Below are 18,733 nucleotides of genomic sequence, written 5' to 3' on the forward strand. Positions count from 1 at the left end.
TTTGAGGATAAATTTTGAAACTTCTTAGTGATATTTTCTCTGTTACTCAGTGGTGTAGCATGTCTGCATCACAGTTGGTTGATTTGATAACATCGCTTTGATCTGAGGAGATGGAATTCTCTGTCACTGGAAAAAAGGGAGGGAAATTTTGAGGTGTCCAAACAAATGCTCAATATTTGATGTTGGTAAACACTCAGTGGGAGCTCTGCTTCAAATGTCATTTTGTGTGGCACCTGCATATCTCAAGCACTGCACAGTTTGGTCCTGAAGCTCTCAAAAAGGCCCGCAGGAAATAAAGGACATGGTGAGTGATGGTTTGTGGAAAATGCACAGAACCAGCTCTGTGGGTCGCACTAAGACCTGTTCTCCCCAATTCATCGTTCAAGTGTCTGGATGATCTTTGCCATTCCTGCAGCCCTTCCCCAAAACAAACCCCTCAAGGGCTAAATCCTCATGTCAGAGGTTCAATCTCTGTTTCTGCTGAGCACTGGAACTTGTGAAAATCTGCTTGGTTTTTCTTTTTTGTTAATCCGTGCCAAAAGATACTTTTCCGTATGTCTCTTATACTTTCCCATTGTCTCTTTATCAAAACCAGATGATTTTTTTTTTTAAATTAAGGCTCAATCAGAATGAAATAGTTACCTGCCAGTAAACTGAGAAGAGAGCTGATTGCAGTGGGAATTGTTTAACAATATTATTAATTTCTGCTAATACCAGCTGTTACTCATATTTTGGAAGTGGAGCACCATATTCAGGTTTTACAGGTAGATGCAGTGAGAAGATGCAGTCTTTTAATTGCTGCAGCCCTGGATAAATTCAACAGCAGGGTTCCACTTCAGGATTGAGAAAAATAAACTACTCCAAGGCTGAAAGAGAATCTGCAGAAATAATTGGGAATACTGAGAATGATGCTGAGACTCAAAGCTTGCTAATTAAGATGACTAATTCTTGAGACAGCTTCCCTCAGAGCTCTTCTTTTAAATCATTCCTGGCTGGAAGAATGGGAAATGAGGAAGTGCTGCACCAGAACTTTTATCAAGAGTATCTGCAGATGAAGCAGTGCATCTTCTTTTATATTTGACTGGCTGGAGTCATGATGGTGTTGATATTGTGCCTCAGATTCCTCTGTGCACTTGCCACAAAGTGGAGAGAAAGGGGAACGTGAGGAAAGAGGAATTGTGCAGCACAGCTGCTCCTGCTCCCCATGGGACTAAGCAGATGCAGATGAAGCCCACAAGTGATCATTAATTGCTTTCCTTACTGAGCAGAAATTGGTTTGGATAACAGATGGCATTTCATTGCTCGAAGTTGCTGTTGCTTTTTTGTCACAAGTTTGTGTAACAGCGAGAGGGAGTCATTCACTGGGAGCAGACTGCCCTGAAAGGCACAGAAAAAGACAAGGGCCTGTGACTTTCTGAAACAGGCTTTTATTTTGAGTTTGTTTTGTACTAAGTGCTTGGCATCTGCAATTCTGCACCTTTCAGAAACTCTGGTGTTTATGTTGTTTAAGGTGGTAAATATGCAGTTAATGGATTGCTCATCCATCTGCAGCATGTGGGGTTTTGCATTTACAGTGAATAAAAACCTGGAGGCTGCTTATTCTTTCCCCCTCCCTTTTTGGCTCACTTAAAATCTGTTGTTCTCTCTTTATTGTTCACAGTTGGTCATCAATGCTGCCTTGGGATTTGACACTTTTGTTGTTATGAGGCATGGCCTGAAGAAACCAAAACAGCAAGAATCTGGTGATTCCCATTCCAGCCACGCCTCTGCTTCTTCTGATCTGCTGGGATCCTCCCTCTTCTCAAATATCCCTGGCTATAAACTGGGCTGCTACTTCTGCAATGATGTTGTGGCACCAGGGGATGTGAGTAGAGCCTCAAATGTTGTTTTATCTCTTTTGTTGCAACTCAAAATTTTTATGTGGTTTTAATGGTGTTTCACAAAGGGATCTGCCCTGTGTTGATGTACATGAGGTAAAGAAGATCCCAGCTGCGACTTGCACAGCCCTAGAGGTGTTTTGCACAGGGGCAGCTGGTGACTCTGGAGTTGTTTCTGCTTCCCTTCAGAGCTGTCTGTGTTTGTAGTCCACCAGGGATCGGACACTGGACCAGCAGTGCACGGTCAGCCGGCCTGGACTGGCCATGGTGGCTGGAGCCCTGGCAGTGGAGTTAATGGTTTCTGTGCTGCAGCATCCAGAAGGGTGAGCCATTGCTGCTGTCCTCAGCTGTTCTCTGAGAAATCAGACCAATTTAATTCAGGGAGGAGGAGGAATCACCTCTCAAGGACAGTTCTGTGAGGGATAATGTCTGTAAATTAATGCAATGTTGTGCAGTGTATGAGGGAGCTGCCTCATCAAGTCTTAAGTTTTTCTTCTCTCTCTGAATTTAACCACAGAAAGGTATTAAGAATCTTTCCATTTCAGTTCAGTCTTTCATTGCTGTTAGTAATCTTGGCTTTCCTTTGCTGCCCAGTGTTTGGGTGTGATGAGGAGCTGTGTGGCACCTGAAGGGCTCCAAGATCAGCAAATCTTATTTAAAAGTCAGTGTGTGTGTGCTCCAGAAATCACACTGAAATTCTGCACCTTGAACATGAGGATTGTTCTCTCTTTAAAACCTGTGAGAGAAAAAGTGATTTAGGAGTTGAAGATGAGTCTCAGACTGATTTATTTATATTTATCCTGCAGAATCTTGGTTCCTATGAAACAGACTTTCCACATAGATTCCTTGCCTCATTCTAACTGGAAATTCTGAGTGTGTTGTCTTGCTCTAATTTTCCCTGTTGTGTTTTTGGCAGTGGTTATGCTGTGGCCAGCAGCAGTGATGACAGAATGAATGAACCACCCACTTCTCTTGGGCTTGTTCCTCACCAGGTGAAATATTTGTGATAAAAGCTTTTGTTTAAGAGCTGGGAACTGATCATCGCAGATGTTGTCTCCTTTAAAAAATGCTGGTTCCATTCCCCAGAGCACTGACACTCCATGTTTATTAATAAATAAATAAATATAAATAATATTAAGCCATCACACAGCCCAGGCAGGGTGTTCCTGGCATTGTGCTACTCATGGACACAAAATTCCTGCTACCCACTGAGCAGGAATTTGTTTGGAGCAGAATTTATGTGAATAAAGCAATTTCTGACTTTCTCTTCTCGATCAGAGCTGCCAGTGTGAGCATCTTAAAATTCACTTTTTAAATCTCTTCAGAGTTTGAAAACAATTCAAATCAGCCAACTCCCAATTATTATGTCAGTTGGCTGATTTTAATTATTATTTATTCTTATTATTATTATCACTAAATATTCACGTTGTTTTGGTACCATCCATACAAAGAAGTGAAGAGAAACTTCAACTCAACCCAGACTCTACTCACAAATGTGTTACAGCTTTTTGAAAACTCAGTTTTAAAACTTCAAAATTGAGGTATTATTATTTGTATTGCAGAAGTTAGTTAAGTTCTGTTCCTGGTGCCATCTGCTCATTGTGATAAACAGAATAAAAAGGATGATCAGGACTCCAAAGAGTTCACAACTGAAGTGACCAAACCCTGCTGCAAAGTGTTTTCAGTGCTCCCCCTCTGTCAGCAGAAACAGTGGTCTGGAATTTTAAAATTGCCTATCAATAGTATCATGTTAACATCATAACTGAGAAATGCACACCAGTTAAATGTTCAGAGTAAAGATTATAGAGATGGGGGAAAAAATGTGTTTCAGTGGTCAGACTTTTTATTTTCCATGGCACTTTGCACTGAGGAAAGGCCAACTGCAGATGGTGCTGTGCCTCCATTTCTGGTGAATTGATGCTGCATTTAGGTAGCTGTGCCATTATTTGTACATAAAAAATAATGTTATATAATATATAAGAATATATATTATATAAATAATAATATAAATAATATATAAAATAAATAATATGCTAAGCACAGTAATATGTGCTTACTATAAATTCACTACAAGTTCTACTGTTAGAACATGACAGATGTTTTTTTATGGAATGTCTGGGTCCAGTTCATGTTGAATTTTGGAAATACTTAAAATAATAATGTAATTTTTTGGTTTTTTCATCTTCTAGATCCGAGGATTTTTATCCAGATTTGATAATGTTCTTCCAGTCAGCCTGGCATTTGATAAGTGCACGGCCTGTTCAGCCAAGGTAGGGCTTTGTGCCTTCTATTATTTTTATATTTATATCTCAATTTTGGGGTGCTTTTTGACATTTTCTGATTTCCTTAGAGCTTGGAATCTGTTCCCACTTCAGCTAAAGTTCTTTTTCCCTCACAGGCTTAATTTTTTAGCTATTTTTGCTATTTATTTGACATCACCTCTTAGCATGTTTATCTCCTCATAAATGCTGCCATCAGATGAGGGATCCAAGCAGAGATTGACCAAGACATTTCTGAAAAGTTGATTACAGAAGCATTGTCATTATCTTTCAGCTTTGTAGAGAGGGATGAGATGGGTATTATTTAAGAAATCCTTTCTGATGTGTGCTGAGTAAATCTCCTCAGCCTTCTGCAGCTTAGTGTCTTTCCAAAGAGGCAAAATTGTCGAAATTTCTGGTTTGTGACACAAAACAGACCAATAATGAACAATTAAAGGAAAAATATTTGCTTCTTCCCATTTCTTTCTTGAGCAGTTTGTTCATTTTGCTGCTGGTGCTGCCAGTCCTGAGTCACCTCAGAGTTCCCAGCTGTTTCTTGGCTCTCTGGGGCAGCTCTTGTATTGTTTCCCTCTCCTGTGGCCTTGAAAAGTTCCCTCTGGCAAGTTCTTTTCTGGCCGTGGAGTGCAACTTCCAGAAGTTTTCCCTGGGATATCTCAGCAGGGAGGTTCAGAGGGGTTTTGACTCGTGGTTTTGAAGTGCTTGGAGTGGCGTTAACTTATTTCCCTCTCCTGTACCTTGAGACTGACTGCAGGAAGTTGTTTCTGTTCCTTTCACTGCTCTCGTCCTCCTTTCAAGCAGCCATCAAAAAAATCATGGGGCACTGGCATCTTTTGGAGAACTTGCACAATGTCTTCTTCTCCAGTGTTCCTTTTCTTCCTCTGGGCTATCTGGGTACATCTGACAAGTCTTGAAGGGCTCTTAATGTGCATTTTCTCTTCAAAAGTTCAAACGCTGAAGTTGGGTGTTTCTAAAAATAACAGCAGTTTTATCTGGCCTGCTGAAGAGCTGAAAGCTCAGCAGTAGCTAAAACCTTGCTGCTGGAGAATTTAAACTAAGTTAGAATAGACTTTTTCCTTCTTCTTTTCCTCTTCTTTTCTCCTTATCTCCAAATCAGGAAACGCTGATATGTAGAAACAATAAAAATGTACATCCACACAGATAAATTCAACACAGGGATCAATTTCTCCTCAGCAAATCATTTCCTCTTGGAGGTCATTTTGAGAGAGCCCCGTTTTACATAAACAGACTTGATGATTTAATAAAAACTGCCTTGGATTTTAGCAGCTGTGCAATTCCCAGAGAGATCACTTTTCATGTGGTTTGGGCATTGAGTTACTTGTGTGCTGAAAAGGTTGCTCCATTGGCTCAGGGATTTCCTTACAGTAGAAACACAGCCTTTGTTTACTCTGCTAACTTTATTTATTAGCATAAGAGTATGTCACCCTGCATCATGTGGAAATCTGATGCTGATGCTTTTGAAACGACAAATCCAATTATGATTTAATTGCAGTCTGTATGTTGGTTTGTTGTGTGAGGCTTGGTTTGGTTTTCAATAAGGTAATTTAGTGTTTTTGTCCTGCTCTGTGTTAGAATTTCTGGAGATTCAGACTTTCAGCACAGATAGAATTGAATTTGCTGGCATTGTGCTCATTATGTTTCTTTTCTTTTGTCAGCATTCTTCTTGAGCTCTTGTCACTCTGTAACTCTTAAAGCACAAAACCAATGAATGAGGAATTTTAGAAGAATTCCAGTACCTCCTGCAGTCATCCAGTCCAGCTGGAGGACTCAGGAGAAGCTGCTGATGATCTGCATGTTTGGAGATTGGAGTCCTTTTCATTTTTGACTCAGTCATTCCTTCACTTCTCTGCTCTTGAAGCTGCAGAGGCCAGACATGCAAGCAGCCAACTTTTCCTTACCCAGAATTATCCTGCCAGGCCACGTGCCAGAGAAGCTTCCCACAGGCAATTGTTCAGGAATTTTGGGATGGTCACAGCAGGAAACCAATCTATTTTTATTCTGGGCCAATTTTTCCTTGTATGATTCCCCCTCTGTCTTATTCTGGTTCTGCAGAAGCTGTTCTGGAATGTCAAATATCCCTGTCAGAGCTCAGGCCACTGAGGGAGCAGTGAGAGCTCTTACGGTGCCAAATGTGTTCTGGCACCAGCAAGGGAGACTCCAGAGCTCTTTAGGATGGATATTTATTGGTAACAACTGCTTTACTTACAGGAGAAGACGTTTAGCTTATTACTGACTGGGTTAATTAACCTATTTACCCTGTTGGGAGCAAAATGAGGCTGTTCATTCATTATATTACAGTGAATTCCTTGGAAAACAGATCTGATCCCTGCAGAAAACTGCTTAAAGCCTTAAATCATGAATATTTAAAATATGGTTGTATTTTAATGCAAAACTGCCAGTGTTTCTGTTTGAATGAGGGCAATGAAAATTTCCTTTTATTGCTCCCCTTTACTTCTTGTGCATCATGGAACAAATGAGGAGACCCCACGGATCCAGAGTTTAATGTCACAAAAAATAATGATATATCACAAAATGTCACAAAAGATATTTATATAAAATATAAAGATGTAAAACCCCTCTGTTCTTACACATAGCTCACATTTCTTCCAGAGTGAGGATTTAACACCCACGTGCTGGAAATGTGACTTGTTCTCCTTAAAGAGATTTCTGAAATCTCCTTCCTCTACTTACAGGCATTCTCGTGTGTAACTACCCCCACTCTGAAATTTATAAAACTCAGCACAAAGGATCTCTGCTTCATGTTCAAGTTCTTTCTTAACTTTCTCCTGGCTGTGCTGGGAGCTGGAGCTGCTGCAGTGGCGCTTTCCCCACTGAGTTCCTGCTGGATGTTCCTCAGTCTCATTGCGTGTCACCAAGGGGCAGCCCCTGGCATCAGGGTTGGGATTGTTGGCATCATGTTACAGTTTCTGTTTTCAGGCAGGATCTTCCTCTGCCCTTGCAGATGCTTTTTTTCCCTTTTTACCATCTCAGGAACCCATTAAAGCCTTTTGCTGTGACATTTACTGAGCGCTTGGGTTGCGTAAGTTATTTATGAGCGTTGCAGTTTGGGAATCCATCATCGTGGAGCCTCAACAATGCTCTCATTGTTCTCCTCTGCTGACTGCTGGGCCTGCATTTTTATTTGAAAATTGTTCTGATCACTTATGACAGCAACCTGCAAGATTCACTCACTCACTGGTGGTTTTCAGTTGAGGTAATTTTGATTTTGGTTCCAGGCCCTTCAGATTTGCCCTGACTGCACCAAGATGTTCCTGATTGCTTTCTCCCAGTAGCAGTGGATGATCTGTCACTGAAGCTTCTTTAAAGCTTTTTTAGATTATACATTTCTCAATTCAAGTATTGTGTGGATGTAAAAGTCATGGGGGGAGAAAAAGCCTTGGTCTTTCCTGTGCTAAAAGAAAAAAGTCTCTTGCAAAGCTTGCAGAAATGGTGAAGGAAATGAGGAGAAACGTTTCAGGAATGAACATTTCCAAAATTGAAGAGAAAATTTTAAAAGAGTTGTTTCTGTAGCTTTGTTGTAACATGAAGTCAATGAAACAGAATCCATTTCTGACTTTCTTTATTTCCTGAATTTCCACATGGGAGCATTTGACAAGTCTCTGTACAGTGCAGCCTCTGTATTAATACTGGAGAGATTTCATTGAGACTTGAAGAACTCATCATTGATACACCCAGGCATATTTTCAGCATTCTGAGTTAAATGTAGGACTTCCCTTAGAAATGAATAAAAATGAATTTTCCCATTGTTACATTTAAATTTCAAAATAGGAGGGTTTAAGAGAAAGAAGAAACCTATGGAATCATGTTTCTGGCAGGTTGGATTTCTGTTGCATTTAAATTAAATTTTATGGGTCTTGAAGGATTTTTTCTTTGGGTTTTCTTCCCCCGCAATATTTCTTATTCTTTTAATTCAATTAAATTGTAACTACAATTAGGACAAAGAAAAGGTCTATCGATGAGGAAAAAGACAGCATCACTGCAGTTTTCTGGTATTGACATGTTCAATATCTACCTGGATAGGATATAATTTTTAATTCGGATATAATTTTTAATTATTTCTATTAGCAGGAGCTGTGTGCTCTCTTGTCATCTCTCTGAAGCTTTTACACTGTTCCTTTTCTGTCACTTAAAACTGCACTAAAATACTTTGGCTTGAAATATCTGTCTAAAGGAACTGCAAAAACAAACTTGGAGAACACTGAACTGGATTAAAATTCAGGAATATTCAATGTGTGGTGCTGGGATGATGATGATGGTGTTCATTCCTCATTCTGTAGGATTCCCTCTGGAACCCAAAAGATCAGTTTGTTTCACTGGATATGAGCAATTTGCAGTTGTTCTTTTTTCCTTCCATAAGATTTCTTTGTATTTTTGCAGCCTGGTGTTTTCTATTCCCAAGTTTATTGTTTGATTGTTCCAAGGATTCAGTGCATATTCATGGAGACAAAATATTTTTATTTAACAAAGTTGTTTCTCATTTTAATTACCATTTTTATTTTAGTTATTGTACTCATTTTTCAGCTGTTTTTCTGCATTTTCATGGCAGTCTTTGACAGGTGTCTGTCTACCCTGATGCCCATTTCCTTAAACTTAACTGATCATCAGCCTGGCTTTATTGGAAAGCTGGTCTTTGTTTGCAAATATTTTTGAACAGTTTAAGCTAAGTTTGACTTCTGTTCAATTTTTCCACATTTTTACAGTTCTGATATATCTGTCCTTCCAGAATTGTTTGTTTGAAATTGGCAGAGTGGAGGGAATTTAATTTCCAGAGATGGTAAACCAGCAGAAATCGATGAAATTCAGTTCTGGAGAAAATGCTGCTGCTCCTCCAGTGCTGTTTTGCACAGGCATTGCAGCACATCCAGATAAACCCTCTGCTTGGAATAGCCACAAAATGTGGATTTTTAAGCTGGAGCTGTTTTTGGGAGTCACTGAGCAGCTGCAGTTCCTGCCTGAGCCAGAGGCACTTTTGGGTGCTCAGCGTGTGACAGCTCTGCCTCCTCCTCAAGTGCTGCTGGCAGGGGAGGGCTGGTGGAATAAATGACTTTTTCCTGGGCACTCCCCAGTCATTGCTGCCTGCTGGCTGCCTCCAGCCAACCCTGCAGAGCTGGGGCCGCTCCTGCCTTTAGAAAATCCACATTTTGTGCAGGCAGCCAAAGCATCATTCAGCACCAGGCAGTTGCTTTGCTGGGAGAAGAATCATTTCCTTTAGACTTTGGGAAGTGCCCTTGGTTCTCTCCCAGCTTTAGGGATTCTCTGCAGAATGGTGGATGCTGCTCCTGGACTGGTCCTTCAAATATTTGAGGATTAGGTGCCTGTGCATGTGTAACACAAGATGCAGCCCCAGATTGTCCTTCCTGGGATGGGGCTGGGGAGGATCAGGGTTTTCTGCCTCCCTGGGAAACAGAGGGGACTGATACCAGAAGGAGCTGGAGCCAAGCATGCCAGAGCTGCTGATGAGCTCAGCAGTTGAAATTCTGGACAGGAAGCAGAGTGGGGATAAATGAAGTTGTAAATATCCAAGTTGTAAATATCCATCCTGTGGAGAAGCTGGAGTGATCAGGGAGGGGACTGAAGGATGTGTCCACATGTTCAGGGAGGTCAGGACACACAAGCTGATGGTGCTGGCTACCAGAAACCTCCTTTTGTGCTTCTTTCTCAGTCTCTAAAATGGATTTTCTGGTCGAATTTCTCTTGATCCCTTTCCTTCATATCTCTGTAGTCCTGTTTTGTGAGCTGTGCAGTGAAACTTCCTTACCCTGGCTGGATTCTGGGGATGGTGTTATGTTTAAAATAAACTGTGAGAAATATTTGAGAAAGGAAAGAGCAGCTCAAATCAAAGTCCTGTAGTTTTGTCTCTCAGACAATTCTTATCAGAGAAAATGGTTACTTGAGGAAGCACATCAAGATTATTCCTGGAAATAATGGATGCCTCTCCCAAGAAATAAATGTTGACAAAGCCATGCTTTAACTTGTGTTTCTTAAATTTCTAAGAACTCTACTTTCCTTCTTCTCATTATTCAAAAGAAACTGAAAAATCCCAAGCTAAAATAAATCCTGTTGAGACCTTTCAGAGCTGATTCTTCAGAGAGTTAATTCTCCATTTTCTACCCATTGCAATTCAAAATCAGGGTAGGAAACAGCAACAGGCAAAGCTCATTTGTATCACTCCTTTTCTACTCTAAATTAAAACAACAATCCCTTCCTTAAATGATTTTTCAGCATGTTGTACTTGGATTAGTTTGGGTTTTACACTGATTTGTTTTCATTTTTAATACTCATTATGGGAAGGGAAGGAGAGAATTGTGTATGTGCAGAGGGTGAGTTCATGATTTGGACACGAGCCCAAAGTGATGCCATTTTTGCCTGGTGGTTTTTAGATTTCCAGTATTTCCAGCGTGGCCTTGCTCAGTGCACACCTGGAGCTTTCTGCACAACTTTGTTCTTCCAACTTAATCCAAAAGTTTTAGTTGATTTAATTTTCAGTAATTTTTGGAGTATTATCTTTTTTCATAAAATGTTGTCAGACTTTTCCTGTTCCAAAGCCATGAACTGAGGCCCTGAAAAATCACTCCATGATCCTCACCCAAGTGTGATTTTATTGCCTTTTCAGAGCTGTCTTATAGCAGCACCTTATTAGACTTTCCTTGACAACTTTGCAGGAGCAGGTGGCAATAAAAATTGAGAACTTTGTGAAAAGGCAAGAGGCTGGGAATGAGGATTTTTTAAAGGAAAACCAGAATTATGGGTCGTGTGGTAAAATTTTAGATATTAACTCAATGGCTCAGCTTACTCCTTTCTCATTCAGGAGGATTCTTCACAACATAAAACTTACATTAAATTGCTGCTTTAACATTAACATTTTACATTAAATTGCACCAGATACATTGAATTTTGAAGAGTGGAGCTGGCAAGACTTTTTCATGGCTCTTATTTTCCAAATGTGTCTTTTCAGCAGGTGAACAGTAAATTTCTATCCTTGCTACATGGCCTGGGATGAGCAGGGAGTGTAAAAATACATCCAGGCCTGTCCAATTTCTAAACAGAACCTTGAATATTGGGATTTTTGTGACTCTTGAATATCTGAAATGTTTGTTGAATGATCTGCCCCATTTAAAGGAGCGAAGTGTTTAAATCCAGGAACTTTTTTGAGGGGTAAATTACCCAGAAATCTTATTTAGTGTGAATAATCCAGCTGGTAGCATTCATTCCTTATTTTATTTTTCCTGGAAAGTAAACAGCACTGGTTCACATGCACTCCTCAGATGCAAACTACTTTGAAAAGGGAAAGAAAAAAAAAAGCCAAACCAAATGTAAATACTGGTAAAAAAAGTTTGAAATTGATGTGACAAATAAAACAAGAGCCAATTTTTGCATCAGTAGCCAGTTTCTTTGAGTTAGGAGCTTGTTTTTTGTGTTCTTGCTGAACCAGATATTAACTTTCCTGCTCTGAAGCAATCGTGGAGCCAGATTCCCCTTCTGCATGTCTTTGTACCCAGCAATGAGAGGGCTTTGTGCAGAGTGCTGTTCAATAGAATATAACACCAAGGCTGCACATCTGTTTCTCATTGCAAAGCAAGTCCTTTTACTCCAAGCCTGTATTTTTTTTTCCCTTCTGCCATGAGATTTGGGTTGTTGTTTTTTTTTAACTTCAGTGAACAGGCCACAATAAAAAGATTGCTGATGAAATGGGTTAGTGGGTATCATTTACTCTGAAAGCTTTGGCAATCCATGGGTTTGGTCCTGGTGTGATGATGTTGCATCCACAGCTTGATTTCTTCTATTAAAATGCCGTTGTGTTAAAAAAAAAAAAAACCAAAAAAAAAAAAACACCAATTCTGGAGTTCTTGCTGTGTGAAATGGAGACTGAAATCAAGGCTGTGGCATCAACCTGAGAGATTCGCATGTCAGGAGAGGGAGATCTAAAAATGAGGATTTTCCTGGCAGTGTTTGTTGCAGCCATGAAATCCAGAAGGAGTTGGAGTTCTCCAGCTCTCCTGAGCTCTGAAAAGTCACCTGCAGGTAAAGAAAAATCAGAGTTCCTCAATAAATCCTTCCTGCTCCAGCTTGCCAGGCTGGGTGCAAGGATTATGTATTTCTGCTTCTTTTTGTTCTGCTTTTAAAGGTGTTTTTTTTTCTGCCTGGCAAAGGAATAGCTGCATAGTGACACTTCACTGAAGGACTGGGTTTATTCCCTGGAAAAGTTCAGGTGGGGTTTTGTCCATCTGTGGTCAGACAGCAACTGGTTTGAGATGAAAAATCATAAAAATTGTAACATCCTCTAAAACTGTTCCTGAGGAGGATCACAGTGGGACCAAGGATGGTGGGGAATTGTTCAGAAGTGCAAAAAAACAAATTTATGCCAGTCTTGGGCCTTTGGGCTCTGTTGGACATGATTAAATAGGAGAAAATTTCCTTTCCTTGCAACAACAAATTGGTCACTTATTAAATCTGGAAACATTTTTTTAGAATTATTTCGTGTCTATTTGTTGTCCAGACTGATTTTATTCCTGTGTGATTATTCCTTGTGTGGTCTCCTGGCATAAGACTCTGAGATTATTTTCCCTCATTTCTTTTTTCCTTTCTGAGCTCTGAGGTCTGATCCCTGTTCCATTTATCAGGGAAATCTGATAAATGAATTTGGGTAGGAAAGGTTAGCTGTGGGCAGCTTCAGGGAGTTCCTCCCTTTTGTGGCACTGGAAAGTTTGAATCGTCTCAATTGGGAAATAAAGTCCCTGAGGGTGACAAAATGTTCACAGGATTCACAAAAAGTTCTCCCAGTCACTGCCTGTATTAGAAGGATTTCATTGTAGTGGGTATCTTCTTTAATGGGACCTTCTCAGGCAGCAAATGTGGTGCTGCAGGTGATTTTTTGGCTCTCTGATGTGACATTTGTTGGCTGGAATTCTGGATTTAAACCACTTAATAAATCCTTCCATTCAGCAGGCTGTCCTCATTGCAAAAAGGCAAGTTGTTATAATCACCAAGTACATTTCTTAATGCAGCCTTTCAGCCTTCTGTGGTTGCTGCTAGAAGAAAAAAAATGTTCTTCATTGTTGTGCTTTAGGTTTTTAAGATCCTGCGTGCATGGTCAGAGTTATTAATTAATTTTAACTAATACCTTGTTTGATAATTTAATTAATATTCTAAATTAATAGTTAATTATTAATGCCAAACCTGAATTTGGCACTGTGGCACCATGGAAGGTCTCTGCCACACAGGGGGATTTAAATCTTTCCATAGTGATAGATTTGCTCATGTGAATGTGTACAAGTACCAAAAAAAAAAAAAATCTAAAAATAATGTACCTGCAACTCCTGGATCTGCAACCTTATTACTATTTAATAAGGTATATATTTTAATAAGTAATATCAAATACATATATTAATAATATTTAATGAGTATTAGTATTTTATTAATATTAATACGTTTAAAGGCACTTAATGAGAGACTTCCTGGCATTGTCCACACTGTTGACAACACAAAGGGCTCTTGGATTTCAGGGGGGCTGTTCCAGGTGCTGCATCCAGGGCACTGCAGGACCTGGGGGGTGTCAGGGGGGCTCTGGGTGAGCTCAGGAATTCCTGGCAGGGGCTGGACAAGCTCTGCCCATCCCTGAGATCAACCAGGGCTCCTCATGCTCAGCACCCTCTGGATTCCTGCACAGACTGAGGGAGCAGCACCTGGGAATTCTCATTCTGTTCCTTTTATCTTCTTTTTGCCAGGGTGGGGATTAAATGCTCCAGACCATATTTTGTGTTCAGACTCAGATTTTTATTAATTCTTACCTATATTCAGTCTCACAAACTGTGAGTTCTACAGCACTATGAGCTAACAAACTAAAAATGGAGCCCCATCTTTCTCTCTACAAGGCCTTTTAAGGATAAACTGTCCAATTAAGAAATGAAACCTAAATTATTTTTACTTTTAACCCAATAACCAACCACCTGTGGCTGCAATGTGGATTTTTTTACCCAATTACAAAACACCACCCAGACCCATGAAGGAAAAGGTAGAAAAGAAGGACTGGCCTCTGTCCTAAATACTCATTTTCTTTATATACATTTTACTGTATTCTAAACCCTTAAACTCTGAGTTTTCCTCCTGTGATATCACACACTTCTATCCAAACTCCACCCCCACAATCCCAGTGCTGTCACTCAATTTTGGGAGCCTTTTCCACGGCCTCAGGTCAATGCAGTGTTTGCTTGGGGGTCAGTGCCTGTCAGCACAGAGAGTCTGAAATCCTCAGTGTCCAGGGCTCCAACATCCCCCCAGGCTCAAACCCCAGTTTTTGGGAGTGAGGATCAAAGCAGAGTTCGCTGAATAACAAACCCAGCCAGGTTCAAGGGCTGCCTGATGGATGAGCTGTGTACAGGAAGGTTACACTTAGTTCCCGACTCTACTCACAATATTTGCAGAGCCCAAGGTGGTTTTACATCTTTTAGTGAGTTTTACCCCTGGGAAGAGACCAAAATCTCTCCCTCTTGTTGTCCCTGAGTTTCTCTGGGGTGCTGTAATAATTTAAATACACAGTGACTAAAATAATGCCACAGTGTTTTCTCCTCATGGACTTTCTTCAACTGAGAAATACAAATGAAGTCATAGTTTGATAAAGAGCTGTAGTGAAGATGTTTTAGTAGTGACTTAATTGATACTTTTAAACAGTAAGTCATAAAAAGTGTGCTGCTGCTTCTTTTTTCAGCTCTTCCACTAAAGCAGGCTGCAATAACAGGATGATAAACTACATCTGATAAAGTCATACATGGGTAACTAACTCCCCTTTGAACAATAAACTGGGACCCAGTTTTGCTTTTAAGTGCCATGCACTGCTCCAAGTCAATTTAAAATAAGGCTGTGGTTTGCTGTGTGCAGGCTGGGGATGGTTTCACTGGCCATGAACTCTGATCTGTCCTGCAGCACCAAAAATCTGGGCTGTGGTTCCCCCAAAAACCTTGGGGGGAACCAAAAACCCAAAAATTCCCTCAGGCAAGGCTGTGAACACACTCCAGGGTTACAAATGGGTGTCTGTGCTCCACAAAGAGCCAGATGCAAGAGACTGCTGCTCTTGGGTTATTTTAGGGGAATTTTGAAACCCAGAGTTCTCATTAAATGTGTAAATCCACAGTGCAATCCCACCCTATTTAGTGGCTAATATTGAGAGGACACATCTCAGATGAAATGCTGAAGTCGTTCATTTCTCTGGATTGCATTGTGAACACTCACAATACTTCATTTATCTTGGGAATAAAAAACCCCAGAAAAATACAAAGAAATGCTCCCAATAATTTCTTTTTAAATCCCTTCTTCTTTTTAAATTCATGAGTATGTTTATCAGCCATTGTACACACACACCAAACCCCTATGGCAGAATAAGTCTTTAAAGTATGAGGAACAATTACTGTAGATTCAGGAAGACAAGGTGAAGTGCTGGTTTTGTTTATTTTAGAAGAACAAGTGTGGTCAAGAGGGTGCCAATTGTTTGACACTCACCTACATCTGTCTTCCTTTTCATAGCTGTGTTTCAGTTTGTGTTTTTTGAAACCTAATTATGCATTAGATAGTTTTGCATGAAGAGCTGAGTGAGGATCCCAGTCTATTTTTATCAGCAAACTTAAAATCCAGCCAGCTAAATATAAATGTAATTTTTAATGAGTTTGAATTCCTGTAGGACTCAGTGTGAAAGCTCACAGGATGTGTTTTGCTGAAGAATGTTGCTGGGCTGGGCAAGTTCCCACAGTTTTATCAATGAAATGGGTCTTTGAGACCATTAGGAACTGTTAAACTGGGAAGGAGTAAGATAATACTGAGAGTATTTTGATGAATTAGGATGAAAATAGGAAATAGAATGAAATTTATGAAATAGGAATATTTCTGTTCCTGTGAAAATCCTCTTCTGGATCCTGGTGATCCTTCCCCTGTTCACACCTTCTGCTCCTTTCTAATAAAATTTGTGTGGCTTTGAGGTCCCTGCATGAATCCTGCTCTGCTCCTGTTCTGGACTTCTGTAGGAAAAGTTGTTTCTGCAGGAAAAGTTCTGCAGGAAAAGTTGTTTCTGCAGGGAAACTTGTTTGGAAGGCATCAAGCTTAGCTGCTTCATCTGTGAGAGCAGGGTATGAAATGATCAGAACTTGGAAAAAAATAAAGAAAACAATAGATCCTGGGGTTGCTCAGGCAATTCCTTCTATTTCTCACTGCCTGCAGTCACCAAAGGTGTGGGATTGTGTTCATGTTTGATATTTCTCTTCTCTTCCCTCAATCTGCATCTCACTGGGGTTGAAATCAGCCTGGCAATTCCTTCCCTAAAGCTGAAATATAAAAAAGTAAAGAAATAAACTTCTTATATGTTCAGGGCTCGAGAGGGACATAAACTAAAACTTCACAGTTCTTGTAGAGGCCTGGAAGATTGTCCAAATAAAAGATAAACTGGGGCAAATTCAAGCAGAAAAATAGAGCAAGACACAAGAGGCTCAGAAGCACGACTCTCTGGGGACTGGGAGGATGTTGGCCTTGGACACTTACTCGGGGAGTTTTTCCAGGCTGTCCCAGCATGGTTCTTTCCCTGAGCTGATCCCCTGGAACAGGCTTTCACTGTGTTTTGTGGCCCTCAAAAATGCTCCTTTCATGACTCTGCAGCCAAGTTTTCCTTCTGGCCCCTGTCATCTGTCTTGTTACAAGCTTAAAAATCTGTTTAAAGCAGGAAATTTTAAACCCCACTTCTCTTCTCTCTTGCTTCCACCTTTCCTGAAGGTTTCACTGTTTTATTTGAATTTCACTGTTGAAATTGAGTTGGGGAAAATGATTGTTGTGTTCTCTGTCATTTTCTGAGTGTTCAGAGAGATTCTCCTTTTTCTTTTGTGAGCCAAACACGAGGATGAATCAGATTCTGGGTGTTACATTTGAAATATTTTTTTTTCTGTTTGTTTATTTGGCAGGTCCTTGAGCAGTATGAACGAGAAGGGTTTAATTTCCTAGCCAAAGTTTTTAATTCTTCACATTCCTTCTTGGAAGACTTGACAGGTCTGACCTTATTGCACCAGGAGACCCAGGCTGCTGAGGTGAGCAGATAAAATTGGGACGTTAATTAATCTTGGGATCAAATGATAGAATTAAGCAGCGGTGTTTGATTTCCAGAATGATTGACACAAAGATTTAGACTTTCTCTTAAATTAATTGTAACTTTCTGTATCTGAGTCTTCAAATATTACTTTTAAAGGAAACAGGTGGGTTATGTGGTGTAAATAAATCAATTGCAATTTTATGTCAATTAAAATGTAATTCTGCTGCTTGATGGGTCATAATCTGGGGGAAACAATGATGTTTACTTGCCCAGTGACCAAAATAAAGTAGAATTTGGGCAGAAATTGGGGTGTGTTGATCTCCTGGGCAGCAGCACTGGTGATAACTGAATATTGACTTTTGAGATTGTTCCATAAAAGGTGAAACAGGTATTTTCTAATGTTATATTTAACAGTTATTTGTATTCCTTCCTGGAAAGGGCTCCACAGTGTTTCTTAATACAGTTTTGGGTGGATAATGATGACTTGGCTCTCTGCTTCATGTTTTAACCTCTGAAAAATGAGTGTATCAGATGCTGGAAACATGAACTGTAAAATACCTAATGTGTTCTGGAATCAGCATGGTCATACCTAGAAAAAAAATTATATATATATATATATATAAATATATAAATAAGTATTATAGAAAATAATATAATAATTATATATCTATACACACATATATATATTTTTTTATATATACACATATATGAGAAGGATCCAAGAAGGGAAAACAAGCACCCTTTAACATGTGCCACTCATTAACAGCAACAACAATTAAAGGCTGATTGCCAGGCCTGACTTTTAGTGTCTAGGCTGCTAATGTAAAATGTAAAACCAATTAAAATTAGTCATGTATTACTTTGCAGGTGTTAATCCATAAATCTCTTCTGCAGCTTCAGAATTAGGTGTTAAGGAAGTTTTAGATACTCTGTACAAAATAGAGTCTGGTGTGAGTTTACTGCAATTTACTGAGGTTCAAAGTTTTGCTGAAAACTCAGAATTTGTGTCTTTTCAAAGATCCTGGGGTAGTTCAGTGAGGTTTCTGCAGTGAAATCACTACCCAGAGGTGGAAAATCTGATATAAAAAGAATTTGCAGAGCTGATGCTTTCAAATCAGGCTGACTGCCATAAAACCAGGGAGCTTGCTGGATTCTGGGGGAAAATTCATCTTTTTGAGCAGTTGAAGAGTCCTGTGTCCATGAATGGCAAGGGCTGACAGGCAGATTATTTGTGGATTCTGAAGCAATCTTGCTTGCTTTGGATTAAAAACTAAAATTTGTTAGATTTTGCTCTGAAAAACAAGGAGCTTGTTTTGTGCTCCTCCACAAATCTCTCAGTTCATCATTTGAGGCCATTCTGGGTTTTTTTAGGTGCACAAGAAAATGCTTTAACGTCTTTTCTGCAGAATTACTCTCCCCTATCTCGAGTTCGTTTTCTCTTGTATTTCGAGCTCCTTTTTCTCACGCTGCAGATGGGG

The 18,733-nt window shown here is 39.9% G+C and overlaps 1 protein-coding gene across 3 annotated transcripts in view; it reads left to right on the top strand.

Moving 5' to 3' along the window:
• Window positions 1-18,733, top strand: part of ATG7 (autophagy related 7) — an 80,637-nt gene that overhangs the window by 13,282 nt on the left and 48,622 nt on the right. For all 3 annotated transcript variants that reach the window (XM_083869578.1, XM_083869577.1, XM_083869579.1), the window contains 5 exons: window positions 1,661-1,864; window positions 2,085-2,200; window positions 2,794-2,869; window positions 4,067-4,147; window positions 17,131-17,253. In XM_083869578.1, coding sequence (XP_083725704.1) covers window positions 1,661-1,864; window positions 2,085-2,200; window positions 2,794-2,869; window positions 4,067-4,147; window positions 17,131-17,253 — 600 coding nt within the window. The remainder of the gene's footprint in view (window positions 1-1,660; window positions 1,865-2,084; window positions 2,201-2,793; window positions 2,870-4,066; window positions 4,148-17,130; window positions 17,254-18,733) is intronic.

The sequence above is a fragment of the Zosterops lateralis genome, assembly GCF_965231275.1.
Source record: "Zosterops lateralis genome assembly, chromosome: 11".
Taxonomy (NCBI): domain Eukaryota; kingdom Metazoa; phylum Chordata; class Aves; order Passeriformes; family Zosteropidae; genus Zosterops; species Zosterops lateralis.